The 17,851-nt window shown below is 44.3% G+C and overlaps 1 protein-coding gene across 1 annotated transcript in view; it reads left to right on the top strand.

The window, feature by feature from the left end:
* The window catches only part of CHRNA4 (cholinergic receptor nicotinic alpha 4 subunit), a 100,152-nt gene extending 83,239 nt beyond the window's left edge, over positions 1-16,913 (top strand). The window contains exons 5-6 of the mRNA XM_056547759.1: positions 6,730-8,110; positions 16,340-16,913. Coding sequence (XP_056403734.1) covers positions 6,730-8,110; positions 16,340-16,465 — 1,507 coding nt within the window. The 3' untranslated portion in view covers positions 16,466-16,913. The remainder of the gene's footprint in view (positions 1-6,729; positions 8,111-16,339) is intronic.
* Positions 16,914-17,851: the final 938 nt, after the last annotated feature.

Here is a 17,851-nt window from a genome sequence, read left to right as displayed (position 1 = left end):
AAATATGCACGGCCAATTTATTCAGATGGGAGACTCAGGTACCCGTTCTCAAGATAGCGGGGGTCCTGTAGATAAGATTATTGGCTGGAGATTCCATTTAATAAGTCCCCGAGCCCCTTGGTCTGCACTGTAATGCTGTTAATTTAAGGTCCTACCTGAAGGACATAAATTAAATGAAACCACTCATCTACGATGACCTAGTTCTCTCCCATAAACATGCGGCATAATGTGTAGTGTTTATTCCTTGCAAACAGCATCTTAAGGTGGAGTAATGCTGTTCCCATGCCCTGGAACCAGAGAGAGAACCTGAGAAACTATTTATAGGGAGATAATCCCCCCTTCTTTACACCAGCAGTTCTCCGGGGCCTCTGTCCCTGTTATACACAAGAGGTCCATCCTTGTCTTCCCTCCATAGTGTGGGGGTCAGGAAGGTGTAGGCTGTTGCTATCATTAGTGGGGAATGATGGAAATTCTGCCGCTACCAGCTGATAGTGACAGGAGCCTGGGAGCGGAGAAGCATCTCGCAGTTTTATCCCAGATTCTGATGGTGTAGAAGGCGTCAGATGTCAAACTGTCTTACACGGGAACTGAGGGAAATGTTTGTGTATAGAACAGAAGTGATCTGCTCAAGCTGGATAGAAAATAAACTTCAGCCTCGTTTATATATATATATATATATATATATATATATTAGCAACACATCATTAATATTATATGAAATGCTATCTGTGCCAAAGAGAAGGAAAGTTCAGAGCAGTGGTCACCTTAGAGCCGGAGTTATATGGATTGTTGTACTCAGCCCCATAATAGACCAGTCTCAGAAAAATGTGGTGAGGATGGGAAATTCTTGGTAGTATTAAAGGAGTACTCTAGTAAACATTTTTTTTAAATCAACTGGTGCCAGAAAGTTAAACAGATTTGTAAATGAATTCTATTAAAAAATCTTAATCCTTCCAGTACTTAACAGCTTCTGTATACTCAACAGGAAGTTCTTTTCTTTTTTGAATTTCCTTTCTGTCTGACCACAATGCTCTCTGCTGACACCTCTGTCCATTTTAGGAACTGTCTTGAGCAAGATAGGTTTGCTATGGGGATTTTCTCCAGAGATGTCAGCAGAGAGCACTGTGGTCAGACAGAAAGGACATTTACAAATCTGTTTGTTATCAGTTGATTTAAAAAATTTTTTTTCCAGTGGAGTACCCCTTTAACATGGTTGTTGGCTGAATGCTCTTATTCAGCCGTCAGCTTTATCTACCGACTCCCCCCCCCCCCCACACACACACACATACAAGTCCAGTCAAGCATGCATGTGTTCCCAATGGGGAGAGGTGGCTTAGCGTGATTCTTTTCTCCCCTGATATCTAGACCTAGATAGTCGAGTTTTACCCATATAAATCCAAATGAGATTGTTGGCTGATGCCGTCAAAAGAGTTGGGTTCAGCCATCACATGTATGATGTTTAGGCTGAACCCAACAAGACCATAGATGTGGGACTATGGATCCTACAGAGATAGAGATTCTACAGGGATAAAAAAATAATTCTTTCCATCCTCCCTCTTTTTTAAATGGTTACCTAAGAGCTCCCATACACATTCAAGAAAAGTAGTCAAAATCCATCAACTCTTCCCCACCATTATCTGAATTTCAATTTCAGCACCACATCCTTTTTTTTTTTTTTAACTAGCGATAACTCACTAGCAGAGGTGTCTGTCCTCTCCCCAACAAATAAGCATGAGCTCAGTGTGCACAAGTATGGGGGGAATCAGGAAAGAGATGTCTAGACTGAACTTGAGGTTAGAGGGTCTCCAAAAAGCCAGTCTACCTTGGGTTATTTGTACATGTTGTACATGTTGTAGTCTTTTCATCCTCTGCAGGTAATAAAAGTGTATGGGGTCATGTTCTGATTCAAATGTTGCTATGAATGTGGGCTCAAATCCAGCAGGAACATGTGGGAACTGAGTTCCTGCACTTTTTCCACAGCTGGAACACCATTCCCATTAGAAGGACCAGCCCTTGAGTGGAAATCTTGGGTGAGTTCCCACACTTTTTTGTCCCAGGACTTGACCCCTGAATGTGACTAGAAATCCAACCTGAATAGATTTCTGTCAACTATGGGGTTGCAACAACACGCGGTACAATCCATCCACATTCCTTTTCATTGGTTTAAAGGTGATCTTCGGCCACCACACCCGACCAAAAGTGGTGTGTAGCCTTAGATTTATATACAGGGCTAGGAAAGGGAGCTGAAACAATTTCCAGGGTGAGAGAAAGCCTGTTTATATAATGAGTTTTATATGGCTGTCAGGGCTTGCTAAGAGGTATAGTAACAGCTGGAGAGCCAGAGGTTGGAGAACAGTCGAAGGCTGTCAAGGCATGATGAGAGTTATAGGTTTACAAAAGGTGGACAGAAGGTCGGAGACACAGGTATGGATAACGCATTTTGCTTTTTACATGACATTTCTAATCTGTGACCCCCTCCTTCTTGCATTAGTTGCCAGCAGGGTATATGGGGATGGATTCAGGCTGCCATAGCAGTGGGTAAAGAGTGCCTGTCACCAAACTAAACTTTTAATATATTGTTCCTTATGTAATTATGAGACACTTTGCTATTTACTTGCTGTTTAAATTCTCAACCTTTTTATGTTTTTAATGTGATTGAAAAAACGGCCACTAGGTAGCTCTGTTCTGTTCCCTGCACAAGTCAAAGAGTTAGCTTGGTCTCCTTCCGGCCTGGCAGGAGACCAAACTCAGGAAGTGTGTGCGGGGCATGGTGAGGCACAGCTCTTGCCGGCTTCAGTGACGTTGTGCCTGCTGGGGAACACCCACTTTCTCCTGCCGGGAGCTCACACAATGTGAGCAAGGGGAAAGGTATGTATCAGCTTTTAAAGCTCAGAAATGTTTTAAGTGCAGGATGGGTGTTAGAAGTAATTAGGGAATATTATATGAGTTAGTTTAGAAAATATGGTTTGATGACAGGTACTCTTTAAAATGTTTGCATTTACTTCCTAGAGCCCCTCATCACGTGCAGTGATCTCTATGCAGAACACAAAGCCCCCCCATATAGCAGTCAGTGTATTAGTTTAATACCATAGGTCTCATAGTTTAGTGAGAGCCATGTAGAAGATTCTTGTGGAAGCTGAAGCCATTTAGCTGTAATTTTCCATTAATAAAACCATTATCCATCTTTCGTTATAGTGAAGAGCTGCCAAACAGCCTCTATATATCCAGTATAGTGAATGTCCACAGGCTCCGAACCATTGGCTCTCATTATCTGCTGAAAGGTGTTTTCCTGCGCGCCAAGCAGAGAGCTTCCTCTATTTATATTCAAGGTTACAGAAAACCTTTCACCGAACCTGTTAAATATGCAAGGCTACACCGGATCTGATAAGTCAACACTGGAGGATTTGTGCGGCTTAATTTGTAAGTGTTAAAATTCGAGAACACGGCATGGAATAAATACCTGGAAATTACAAGAGTGAAAACAAGTATAATGAGATGCTGATGCATAGCTCTACAATACTCCCGTCATTAGTCCCTAGAGATTACAGGATTAACCCCTTCCCTCTGCAGTGATTTTTGCACTACAACATTTTTGGGTTTTCATCCCCGCCTTCCAAGAGCCATCATTTCTGCATGGCCCATTGACATAGTTGAAGGAAGCCTTACTTTTGCAAAGCAGTTTTACTTTTTTTTTTTTATGACACTGTGTATTTTGCCATATAATGTAAGAAACTTAAAAAAGCAAATGTTTAACATTGTAATGGGAAAAAACCTGGATTGCACCATTGTTTTTTTATGTTTCCCATGGTTCATCGTAAGGTATAGATAACATGTTAGGCTGGGTTCACATATATCAGTTGTCCAGCATAATTTCCCACCGGAGGGAAACTGATGCTAGAATTGATCCCATTCATTTAAATAGGACAGTTCACAATCATCCAGCATCTCAATTTTAACGCTGGATGGTTGGACACATCAGACGGCACCGTTCCCCTGTCTGGTGCCAGAAACAATGGATGCCGGATGCCATACAAGTGATGACAACTGTTGCACATTCTCATCAGTTATGGCATCAGTTGCGTCGAGATTTAGGCTGGGTTCACCTATGCTGGATGCTGGACATATGTGAACCCAGCCTTACATTTCTTTTTTGTTTTAAATTATTGTGTTATTTTTCTTAAAACCTTTTGTTAACGACACTATTTGAGTACTTTAACACTAGGAATGCAGCACTAGTTCAGTACACTGCAATGCTTTTGTATTATAGTGCTTTGTGCTTGGAACACCCTATTAGTGTACACTGCATTATAGGGGTTCCATTAGGTGACAGAGGGGGCTTCTCACTATTAGAAGTGAAATGCCTGGGATAAGAGTGATCTCCAATTCTAGCCATCAGGTGTCAGCTGTAGCAAACAACCCTCACTGGCCATTTATAGAGCAGGCTCAGCCGCCGAGCCCATGCCATACTTCCTTTCAATATTTATAAATCAAATGTCACAAAGGGGTTAATAAAAAAAACTTAAAGGGTTGTCCCAGATAAGAAATATCATGGCTACTGGCTCCCAAAAACAGTGCCACAACTTTTCATAGGTTGGGTGTGGTAATTACACCTGCAGTGACATGAATTAAACTGCTGCAATAACACACAAGGCCCATGCATAGGTGTAGTGCTGTATCTGAAAGAATGCAGCCATGTTTTTTAATCCTGTACAAAAATTTGCAACTTTTCTCCACAAGAAGAAGAACAAAAGGTTTGGTGTCCATTGCGCTCCAGCAATAAGCAAAACGTACACAATGGCCCTGATTAACTAAGAGTGGAGTGGAGTTTTCTGTGTGGGGTTTTTTCCTGACAGGTATTTTTCCACGGTAATCACAAATTTTCCCTATGTTTTTGTTTTTTTGTTTTTTTTACAACTGCTCTAAACTGTTTGGCTTTCCAGAGCTCAAATTCACCAGCAACCGGCCACTCCCCCTTTTGGGTTTCTGAGTAAAATTAGAGTCTGTTGGGTGGTTTTAATTTTTTGGTCACAACTTCTGGTGCACAAAGCCATAGTGCACAACTTGGGCGCAAAACCCGATAAAAAAAAAAATTTGGGATCACTATAGTAATTAACCATCAATGTTTTATACAGTAGTAACGTTGGGTTTTGGAAATGGTTCAGAAACCTTGGCCTGGAAAAGTCTATATGTTACAAGATGACTTGGATAGACTAAGTGTCTCGGCATCCACTTGGCAAATGAGGTTCAATGTGGATAAATGTAAAGTTATGCATCTGGGTACTAATAACCTGCATGCATCGTATGTCTTAGGGGGGATTAAACTGTCAGAGTCACTGGTAGAGAAGGATCTGGGTGTACTTGTAGATCACAAACTACAGAATAGCATGCAATGTCAGGCTGCTGCTTCCAAAGCCGGCAGGATATTGTCATGTATCAAAAGAGACATGGACGCGAGGGACAGGGACATAATACTCCCCCTTTATAAAGCATTGATACGGCCTCACCTGGAATATGCTGTTCAATTTTGGGCACCTGTCCATAAAAGGGACACTGCGGAGTTGGAAAGAGTGCAGAGACGCGCGACTAAACTTATATGGGGCATGGAACATCTTAGCTATGAGGAGCGATTAAAGGAGTTACAATTGTTTAGTCTTGAGAAGAGACGTTTAAGGGGGGATATGATAAACGTATATAAGTATATTAATGGCCCATACAAAAAATATGGAGAAAAACTGTTCCAGGTTAAACCCCCCCAAAGGACGAGGGGGCACTCCCTCCGTCTGGAGAAGAAAAAGTTTAGTCTCAAGGGGCGACACGCCTTCTTTACCGTGAGGACTGTGAATTTATGGAACGGTCTACCTCAGGAACTGGTCACAGCAGGAACAATTGACAGCTTTAAAACAGAATTAGATACATTCATGGAACAAAATAACATTAATGCTTATGAAGAAATATAAAATCCTATCCCTTCCCCAATTTCGCGCCACACCCCTACCCCTTAATTCCCTGGTTGAACTTGATGGACATATGTCTTTTTTCGACCGTACTAACTATGTAACTATGTAACTATATATTCTCATATGATGGCAAGCTGTGTGTGTATACCCATATGATGGCAAGCTAAGAGTCCTAATGACCCTCTATTATAAAGCCATAGATGCTCTGGAGTCTATGTATGATGGAGATATTGAGTAGAAATTATGTTTCCGATGGAGAATCCCTTCATAATATGGTGATTAAATGGGTACTCCACTGCACAGCATTTGGAACAAAATGTTCTGAATGATTAGAGCGGGCGCCGGGAGCTCATGACATCATAGCCCAACACCTCATGACATCACGCCCCCTCAATGCAAGTCTATGGGAGGGGGCATGACGGCTGCCATGCCCCTTCCCATAGACTTGCATTGAGGGGGCGGGGTGTGATGTCATGAGGGGTGGGGCTATGACGTCACGAGCTCCCCGCACTGGCTCTAAGCATTCGGAACATTTTGTTTCAAATGCTGAGCAGTGGAGTACCCCTTTAAACAAATAAAATTTACTGAGCTAAACCTTTTCCAGGACATGACATGAGGTTATAAAAAAATAAGTCAACTTGGCCTCGATAAAATCCTCATTGATTCTCTTTCCAAGCTTATGTCCATTTTTCATCAAAGTAATATTAAATATTTTTAATTAAATGTAAGTGTTAAATCATATTTAAAAAGTCTATGTTCTTGTTTCCTTTAGTGCTGATGGAGACTTTGCCGTCACCCACCTGACCAAAGCTCATCTGTTCCACGATGGCCGTATAAAATGGATGCCTCCTGCCATTTACAAGAGTTCTTGCAGCATTGATGTCACGTTCTTTCCCTTTGACCAACAGAATTGCACCATGAAGTTTGGGTCGTGGACTTACGACAGAGCAAAAATTGACCTTATTAGCATGCACAGCCATGTTGACCAGCTCGACTACTGGGAGAGCGGAGAATGGGTCATCGTAAATGCTGTTGGCAATTACAACATCAAAAAGTATGAGTGCTGCACAGAAATCTACTCGGACATCACATATTCTTTCATCATTCGGCGGCTTCCTCTGTTCTACACTATTAACCTCATCATCCCATGCCTTCTCATCTCCTGCTTGACTGTGCTAGTTTTCTACTTGCCCTCAGAGTGCGGAGAGAAGATCACATTGTGTATTTCAGTGCTGCTTTCCCTGACTGTCTTCCTCCTCCTCATTACAGAGATCATCCCATCTACTTCTCTGGTCATCCCGTTGATTGGCGAATACCTTCTGTTCACTATGATCTTTGTTACGCTGTCTATTATTATCACAGTGTTTGTTCTGAATGTTCATCACCGCTCTCCTCGCACACACACCATGCCGGCTTGGGTACGTAGAATATTCTTAGATGTGGTGCCCCGAGTGCTGTTCATGAAAAGACCAGCAAAAGATAACTGCAAGAAGCTGATAGAGTCATTGCATGCTCGAAGACTCAGTCCTCCACCTAGGCTGTGGAACGAGACAGAGATAGAACCAGCCTTCCAGAGTTCATCATCGGCCAGTCCCACCAGTCAAAGACCTTCACCTACATCCTCATGCTGTCACCAGTTGGAGCAGACCGCTAACACCCAAGTGATCTGTAAGTCCCCATCGGGGCAATACTCAATGTTGTGTGAAGAGTCAACCCTGACTAGTTGTCCTTCTCCACAAAATAAGACTCATCTTCTTGGAGAACCTCAAACCAACCTAATGCCAAAAGTACGTTCTGTAAGCGTCCAACAGATGTACACCCCCAAAGAAACCAATGAAGGGACAATTCGTTGTCGCTCAAGGAGCATACAGTATTGCTACCTTCATGAGGATTCCCCTCAGACCAATGGTCAGTCCAGCGACTCACCATTGTCTCAGAGATGCCATGTTCATGAAGGACAGCAAGGGAGTCAAAGTTCCCAATGTAAATGCCAGCCCAAAACCCAAGAAAAACCAAGTGGTGCCAGTCAAGTGACCAAAACGATTAGTGCCAAAGAGCAGCATGTACTCCTAATGTCCCCGTCTCTCAAGCTGGCCATAGAAGGTGTCCACTACATTGCAGACCACCTGAGAGCAGAGGATGCAGACTTCTCCGTGAGTATACCAATGAATATTGACATAATTGTTGGAAGTGCATCTGTAAGTTATCACTTAATGGCCAATGTCTATTGCATTATGCAATAGCCAAAAGGTATCTATATGTATACATTCAGTAGCACTTTTTAAATGCATGTACCCTGGAGATCAATATATTGATGTGCATGCATTAACGCTGAGGTAATGTGAGTGCATTAGGATGGAATAAGCAAATAAAGAAAAGGAAGCTTATATTAAAAAGGAGAAAGAGGTAATTTTGCTTTCTATGGTGCATGGAGGTGTGTATGGTGGAGAGAAGATGTGAAGTGTATGTATTAGTACCAAAGGGAAAGATCTGTCCATTGGAAGTTGGTGAGAATGTAGGAACCTGTCCAACCAGTGCTGAATTGAAAAAATATTCAAAACCATGAAGTCTGGTGATTCTTTATGCCTTTATATAGATTACCTAACCTGTCCACCCCAAATGGGAATATATGCTCACGCAGTCATACAGATCATGCACGTGTATTCAAAGGACAGGAGAAATAGTTGTAGGCCAACAGCTAATAAAAAGGTTTGGCTAGCTTTAGAAGTATTCAATCCCTTGCCAATAAACAGATCAAAAAGTGATCCCAAAAGGGACCCCCAGTGATCTGTGGAAAAACCTCTCAATAAGGGTTCACTCTCCCTGCAGCGCCACTGCAGGGGAAATGAAGAATTACACAGAGTTCATTTACATCAGTGTTTTGTTGTTGCTGTTTTTTTTTTTTGCTAGTTTTTTGTGTGCAGGACAGGTCCTCTAGAGAGCGAGGCACTCTTTGTAATTGATCTCCACTCAAGAGATGAGGTTCCTGAACAGAAGATCTCATCTATTACTCTTCATTTATTTTTATTTTATTTTTCTAAACTAGAAAACCAGGATTAGGAAAAAACAACTTTTACCCATATTCAGCAGTCCTCTTGTTTATGGGTTGCATGCGGTTTTGCAGATTAGCTTCAATCAGGGATAAACTGCAAAACCAGACACAGACTATAGACATCTATGGCTCTGGTTATGGATAAAAGCAGCCATTGTTGTCTGATCACGTGTCCACAATCTTAAGAATTCATGGTGCAATGGTGGTGATATGAAGAACATCTACCAGTAGACCTATGGGGTAGGAGCCTCTTAGAGGCATACATAGTGTTATACCTGTGTCCTTTGATCCCTGAGTCGTTGAGGTTTGGGATACATGGAGTACCTCCTCATTGTTTAGTCTCGGCCTGTACAGAAGTCACTGCTGACCTTGCTTCTCTATGCTGGCCGCATGATTCAGCTCGGGTCATTATGCGGCAGGTGCACGCTGTGCCGTCTGATAGCTTTAAATGGAGACCATTGTCAGCAAGCTCCTCACAGTGTGATAAAGTGAGCGCACAGCCTGCAATCATTTAGTCTATTTCCATCTCAAGTAGCTGTTATCTGTCTTCTCTCTCAGCATCTTCCTCCATAGCTTTCAACCCCCTCTACTCCTTGGAATGTGGATGCCAAAGCTTTCCTTTTTTTTTCCTTTCTGCTCATCGCTCTTCTCTCTTCTTTTCATTCTGATACTGACTGGTTTACAGGCTTACCACTTGACTTCTGAAGGCCTACACCCGTGGCATTCAGTGGCCATGCCTGTAGCACATATCACCATGGAATAGATACGTTACCGCTGTCCATCCTACGATTGCTGATGTGCACTATACCACAACTGAAGACCTTTGGTCTCCAATCTGTGGCTCCCCAGTTGTTGTGTAACTACAACTCCCAACATGCCCTGACAATCAAAGAGTAATTTTTTTCTGAATCCCCTCTCTTAAGAACCCATCTTGTTTTAGTTATCCAGATTTCAACAAAGTCAGTTCATGCATTAGGAATGTATTCAAGTGTATTGTATTTAGGTGGCAGAGTCCTATTTCATTGCCTTAAAGGGGTTATCCAGAATAAAAAATAAATTCCAAAAACAGCACCAACCTTGTCCTCAGCTTGTGTGCGACATTACAAGTCAGCTCCAACCAGTTTAAAGGGGTACTCCACTGCCCCAGCATCTGGAACATTTTGTTCCGAATGCTGGGTGTGGGCTGAAGGTCGTGACGTCATGGCTAGTCCCTTCGTGATGTCACGCCACACCCCCTCAATGCAAGTCTATGGGAGGGGGCGTGGTGGCTGCCACGCCCCCTCCCATAGACTTGCATTGAGTGGGCATGACGTTACGTCACAAAGGGCCTGGCAGTGAGGTCACGACCCCCATAGCCCACATCCAGCATTCGGAACAAAATGTTCAGAATGCTGGGGCAGTGGAGTACCCCTTTAATGAGCTGCAAAACCAAACACAACCTGAGGGCAAGGTTGACAGCTATGTTTTTTTCTAATCCTAGATATCCCCTTTAAATTGTTATTCTGGAGCAGTGGTCTCAAACTTGATCCTAGTTTGAAATGAATGACGGTCGAGCATGCATGTTGCAGTGCCATTTATGGCACTGAAAAAGAGAAGCCTACTATAGCCTGTAGAGATGTGTGATGTGACCGTGTGCATGCTTCCTCTTTGCTCCATTTTATCAGGGTACAATAGACCCCGATTCTCATGATGAGTGAGGATCCCGGTGGTGTGAGCCTCTGAGAACAGACACTTCCCTAGGTAGGTAGGATTAGTAAAACATGGCTGCCTTCTTCAAAAAAAAAAAAAAAAAAACAGATATCGTTAGGTTGTTTCTGTTTTTGCAGGTTAGTGAAATTAAAGGGGTACTCCGGTGCTTAGACATCTTATCCCCTATCCAAAGGATAGGGGATAAGAAGCCTGATCGCGGGAGTCCCGCCGCTGGGGACCCCCGCCGCTGGGGACCCCCGCCGCTGGGAGCCCCCGGGATCTTGCACGCCCCCTCCCGTAGGCTTGCATTGAGGGGCGGAGCGTGACGTCACACGGGGGTGGAGGCTTGATGTCACACGCCGCCGGCCATGTGGTCGCTGGTAATCAGACCCGGAGCGAACACGCTCCGGGGACTGATTACAAACGGGGTCCCAGGGGTTCCCAGCGGCGGGACTCCCTCGATCTGGCATCTTATCCTCTATACTTGGAGCTGGGTTGCAGTGCCAGATACAAACCCTGAACCCTGAATTACTGAAATAAGCCTTTTTTTTTTTTCTTTTTTTTTTTTAAACCTTTGCAACCCCTTTAAAGGAAAACTGTTGGCCTGTTCACCCACACTAAACCCAACACACTGGGTTATAATGCGGGTGAACAGGAGTCCAACAAGGGGTCACTTACTTAAATATGTCCAGTAGGTCCTGAGATCTGTCCCTCAGAAGATCCTCTGCTAAATTCAGTGAATCGCGCACATGGGGCGGGACTTTGTGACTCCACTGAATATGTAAATTGAGTACCCCCTGTGCGCAGTTCACTGAATTTAGCAGAGGATCTTCTGGGGGCAGTGGCGTTGCTAGGGTTGGTGTCACCCGCTGCGGTAGAAAATGGTGTCACCCCCATACCTCCCCCCTCCCCTCAGTAAGTTTTTAGCCTGTTGTGACAGACACCACTGTTGTAGCGCATTGTGAGAAATTCCGGTATAATAATCAGATATACCAGTTGCCACAGAATGGGAAAGTGTTAAAGAAGTTTTCACCATTTAAATATACAGCTCCCAGAATTACTTAAAGGGGTACTCCACTGGAAAACATTTACTTTTATATCAACTGGTGCCAGAAAGTTAAACAGATTTTTAAATTACTTCTATTTAAAATCTTAATACTTACAGTACTTATAAGCTGGTGTATGCTCCACAGGAAGTTGCGTAGTTCTTTCCAATCTGACCACAGTGCTATTTGCTGACCCCTCTGTCCATGTCAGGAACTGTCCAGAGCAGGATAGGTTTGCTATGGGGATTTGCTCCTACTATGGACAGTTCTTGACATGGACAGAGGTGTCAGCACAGAGCACTGTGGTCAGACAGAAAAGAAATAAAAAAAGAAAATAACTTCCTGTGAATAGCTTATACAGCAGCTAATAAGTACTGAAAGGATTAAGATTTTTAAATAGAAGTAATTTACAAATCTGTTTAACTTTGTAGCACCAGTTGATTAAAAAAAATGTTTTCCAGTAGAGTACCCCTTTATGCAGTGGTGAGGTTATGCTGGGAGTTGTGGTTTCACTGACCATAACTGTAGAACTGACAAGTGACTACAGCTCTGATAGGACATAGAGAGGAGAATGTACAATGATATCAGTGACGTCTTCTCTATAGTTTTCCCTTATCTAATTCAGATGGTACATACCGCCTGGTCCAGCTAAAACTTCTGTCTGTAGAATGTGACGCCCAGACGTCTCCTCACTATGTCAGCGCATTCTCATCATCTATATGAAAACAATTATTATTATAAACCTGCCAGACAATGTATCCTCTAAATATAATACTATTATACACTATACTCTTTGATTATAAACCTTCCATACACCATACCCACTGAATATAATAATACCACACACTGTACATTCTGAATATAATACCAACACATACTGTACACTCTGAATATAAATCTGCCACATACTGTACCCCTGAATATAATACTATCACATACTGTACCCTCTGAATATAATACTACCATATACTGTACCCTCTGAATATAAATCTGCCACATACTGTACCCCTGAATATAATACTATCACATACTGTACCCCTGAATATAATACTATCACATACTGTACCCTCTGAATATAATACCAACACATACTGTACACTCTGAATATATTACTACCACCCACTGCGCCCTCTGAATATAATACTTAGAGATGAGCAAACTACAGTAAATTCAACTCGTCACAAACTTCTCGGCTCGGCAGTTGATGTCTTTTCCTGCATAAATTAGTTCAGCTTTCAGGTGCTCCCGTGGGCTGGAAAAGGTGGATACAGTCCTAGGAGAATCTTTCCTATGAATGTATCCACCTTTTCCAGCCCACCGGAGCACCTGAAGGCTGAACTAATTTACGCAGTATAAGTCATCAACTGCTGAGCCGACAAGTTCGTGACGAATCGAATTTACTGTAAGTTCGCTCATCTCTAATAATACTACCACAAACTGCGCCCTCTGAATATAATACTACCACCCACTGTGCCCTCTGAATATAACACTACCACAAACTGCGCCCTCTGAATATAACGTTGCCATACAGTGCACCCTCTGAATATAATACCACAACCGCAGTAACACCCCTCAACATCCATTAGCTGATGCTATTACCACGGGAGGGGGGTATTGGTGGTGTTGCTAGTGGATGATCGGGGTGCTACAACTGGGGGGGGGGGTGTTGCTGAAGGACGATGAGGGTGCTACTGGCCATCCCCCCTGGCAGTATCACCCCCATCATCCATCGGCAGGATCATCCTCCTGGCAGGAGCACCGCCATCATCCACCATCAGGATCTGCTGATGGAGGTGCTGCTGCGGGGGGGGGTAGTTGCTGGCGGATGATGAGGGTGCTACTGCCAGGGGGGGGAGCATTAGGTAGGCAGCAGTTCCCCCACATTAGGTAGGTAGCAGTTTCCCCACATTAGGTAGCATCTTTTCCCCACATTAGGCAGCATAGATTCCCCACATTTGGTACCAGTTTCCCCACATTAGGTAGGTACCAGTTACCCCACATTAGGTAGCAATTTCCCCATATTAGGTAGCACAGATTCCCCACATTAGGTAGCAGTTTCCCCACATTTGGTAGCACAGATTCCCCACATTAGCTAGCATAGATTCCCCACATTAGGTAGCATAGACTCCGCACATTAGGTATCATAGACTCCGCACATTAGGTAGCATATACTCCGCACATTAGGTAGCATAGACTCCCCACATTAGGTAGCATAGACTCCCCACATTAGGCCGCAGGTTCCCTTGCAGGTTCCCCACAATGCGTCAAAGTCTCCCCTCACACACACACACACACACATGCACACACACAAAAAAAAAAAACACATACAACACAGAGAGACACACACACAAACACACACAGTCAGAGAGACACACACTCACAGACAGACACACAGAGTCACACAGTCACACACACACAGAGTCACACACAGAGTCACACACACACACACACACAGAGTCACACAAACACACAGTCACAAACAGAGTCACACAAATACACAGAGTCACACACACACTCAGAGAGTCACACAAACACACACAGTCACACACACACACACAAACATAGATAGAGACACACACACACACACACTCACCCATCCAGCGCAGCGATCCTTCTCACCGGGCACAATGCGAAGTGACGTAACTGACGTCCCCCTGCGCGGCCATGCGGTGTGACGTCAGGCCGGCGCAGACGTGGGAGCGGAGGCCGGGCACAGTACTGGTGAAGGTGAGGGGGGGGGGGCATGATGACGGACAGGCACACTGAAAGGGGGGGGGGGTGCTAACGGACGGGCGCACCGCACACACAGCACAGGGGGGGTGTGCTGACGGATGGGAGGCCGGTCGTGCACATAGGGGGGTGTCAGTGTAGCTGGGGAGGGGGTGTGGGTGCTGCGGAGCGTCTTGGTGTCACCCCATTAGGTTGGTGTCACCCGGTGCGGGCCGCACCCCCCGCACCCGGGTTCCAACGCCACTGTCTGGGGGGTAGATCTCAGGACCTACAGGGCATTTTTAAGTACGTGACGCCTCGTTCGACTCCTGTTCACGCACACTATAACCCAGTATATTGTGAACAGGCTGAAAGTTTTTCTTTAATGGTTATTCCATTGTTATATAACTACCTATGTATTTGTATTGCTCAACAACTGATGTGACCCACACCAGTTCTGAGAAAGAATGTACTAAGGACTCATTGACATCCGCGTTGGAGCTTCAATCGCAAATTCCATCCAAATGAAGTCAACAGACTGTCCATGCCAGTTTTTTTTTTTTCTTAAACTGTGATGGAGCTCTGACGCAGAAGTGCACTTAGTCAAAGCTGATTCAGTGCTGTGGTTTCTTGTCTTTCTACACAGTGCAGAAGAACTGTCGCACAGGTCCATTTAAAGGGGTACTCTGCCCCTAGACATCTTATCCCCTATCCAAAGGATAGGGGATAAGATGTCAGATCGCCGCGGTGCCGCTGCTGGGGACCCCGGGGATCGCCGCTGCAGCACCCCGCTATCATTACTGCGCAGAGCGAGTTCGCTCTGCACGTAATGATGGGCAATACAGGGGCGGGAGCATCGGGACGTCACCGCCCCGCCCCTCGTGACGTCACGGCCCGCCCCCGTCAATACAAGTCTATGGGAGGGGGCGTGGCAGTCGTCACGCCCCCTGCCATAGACTTGCATTAAGGGGACGGGCCGTGATGTCATGAGGGGCGGAGCCATGATGTCACGCTGCTCCATCCCCTGTATTGCCCGTCATTACGCACAGAGCGAACTCGCTCTGTGCAGTAATGATAGCAGGGTGCCGCAACGGCGATCCCTGGGGTCCCCAGCAGCGTGACCGCGGTGATCTGACATCTTATCCCCTATCCTTTGGATAGGGGATAAGATGCCAGGGGCGGAGTACCCCTTTAAGTGAACGGGACTGTGCTGCAGTTCTTGTCTACAACCAGGTGACTGGGATCATGTTTCAGCTCCTCTGCATGTCCAGGTGACCTGAGGCCACTTCCTTCTTAGGTGCCAATGATTGTACTCTTCCCAATGGGGATATGCTTTTACCTTATGAGATGGAACTACTAAGTTGGTGTTGCTCCCACAACCACAACCCATAACTACTACCTTGTTGTTGGGTGTTAAAGAAATCAATTAATTTTTACCACCTTTCCTGAGTGTAATATCAAGTTGATTCTTAAAAAACAATGAAACAATTACACTTTGCTTTGTCATGAGGATTTTTAGTTTTTCTTACATAATGTACTCCTTCTAAGTTTTGCTTATGAGTGTAATATGCCCATGTGATCACACCCTGCCAAGAACCATATGGAATAAGGATAAGAAGACTATACAACTTAGATATTTTTTTTTTGTTAATTTACACTATAAAAGACAGTGCTGTTATCTGATCAAATTGCATATGCCGGTAGGATATGCAGGAGATGCTATGTATATGCGTGTTTCATTGTAATCTTGCCTAATTAATTAATAATAATAATTTTTTTTTTATTTGGTCCAGTTGTTTCACATTGTCTTTATCTTATCATGGTGTTGCTTCCTATGATTTATGTGTAAATTATCCATTAAGTAGATTTATCTTTTGTTTGTCCAGGTAAAGCAAGATTGGAAGTATGTTGCCATGGTGATTGACCGGATCTTCTTATGGATGTTCATCATTGTTTGCCTATTGGGAACCGTTGGACTATTCCTTCCACCGTGGTTAGCCGGAATGATATAACCACAAGGACCCAGGACAACACACAGACAGGATTTGCTGACTGTGGTTGGGGACTTTGGACTAGGGTGGGAATATAGGGGAGCATGTATGCATGGTGTATGCAGACAGGCTGGACCGGACTCAAGAACAGACTGAGATACTTAAGATTTCAGGCAAAACTAGGACAAAGTGAAGGAGAAGGACCAGAGTGCGAATGCGTGTGACAGTGTCTGTAGTATATAAATATTTAATCTTATGTCTGACTCGCATGAGTGAGCTCGGAAAGCTCCTGGGGATACCCTAGGGCAGAAAACCATTTCAAAGGCGTTCCTTATGTCTGTGGCCAGGAATCCTTCATTAAATATTTGCTGTACACAGCTCACTGCACAAAGCAATGGTGTATTCTGACCATGGGCTAACTCTGCTGTTCTGCAGCAGGTAAGTGAATAAACATGAAGGGAACTTTCAATCTTGTCTGTGTGCAATCTTCTATACATTTCTATGGCATGTTGTGTAATATGGAACTAAGTGCCTCCAGGATATCATGAGGATGGCCTGGAAGGATGAAATTCTATGTTGGTTATTTCTTAAATATATCTTTACAGCAGTCAGAGATCTGATTTTCTGAAAGAGGGCTCCCAACCCCCTGTTTACCAATAGGGGAAGCTTACTGCATAGTGTATCAATAATTAGAGTTCAGTGCAAAGAAAGTATGCAGTAAGCTTCCCCTTGTGGTGACTACAGTGTTTTATCATTTAGCTATGTGTATGCTAGGGATCTAGAGCTCTCCATCCGAATTGATAAAATATATTAGAAAATAGATTTAAGGAAATCTGTCATCAGTGTCACCTGCACTAACCTCTCAGTACAGACAGGTAGTGCAGGTGATACTGATGACAACCATACTTACCTTGTCCCATTCCCTGCTGTGGTTCTCAGCAATCCTTTTCGGTATCTTCAGCTCAGGGCCTGACTTGGAGCACGGGCGGAGCTTAGTGACATCACCGCTGCTGTTCTCTGCTGGGTCCCACTGCTGGCAAACAGCAGCAGTGACATCACTAAGCTCCGCCCATGCTCCAAGTTAGGCCCTGAGCTGAAGATACCATAAAGGATTGCCGAAAGCCACAGCACGAAATGGGACAAGGTAAGTACCGTTGTCATCAGTGTCACCTGCACTACATGTCTGTACCGACAGGTTAGTACAGGTGACACCGATGACAGGTTTCCTTTATAGGATAAGTCTCATGCCTGACAGTACAGGAAAACTCATCCCCTAAGTTTTAGATCTCGGGGGTACGAGCGCTGTGCCCCCCCCCCCCCCCCCCAATTTTCTATACAGAGCCCGGCTCTCCCACAGAGTAGCGCGCCACAACCCCCTCGCACCACAAGGCTGCAACATCCTCTCCA

This window comes from Hyla sarda, chromosome 12 (assembly GCF_029499605.1).
Source record: "Hyla sarda isolate aHylSar1 chromosome 12, aHylSar1.hap1, whole genome shotgun sequence".
Lineage (NCBI taxonomy): Eukaryota > Metazoa > Chordata > Amphibia > Anura > Hylidae > Hyla > Hyla sarda.
Note: the sequence above shows the minus strand (reverse complement) of the source record. Positions and strands in the feature narration are given on the sequence as shown.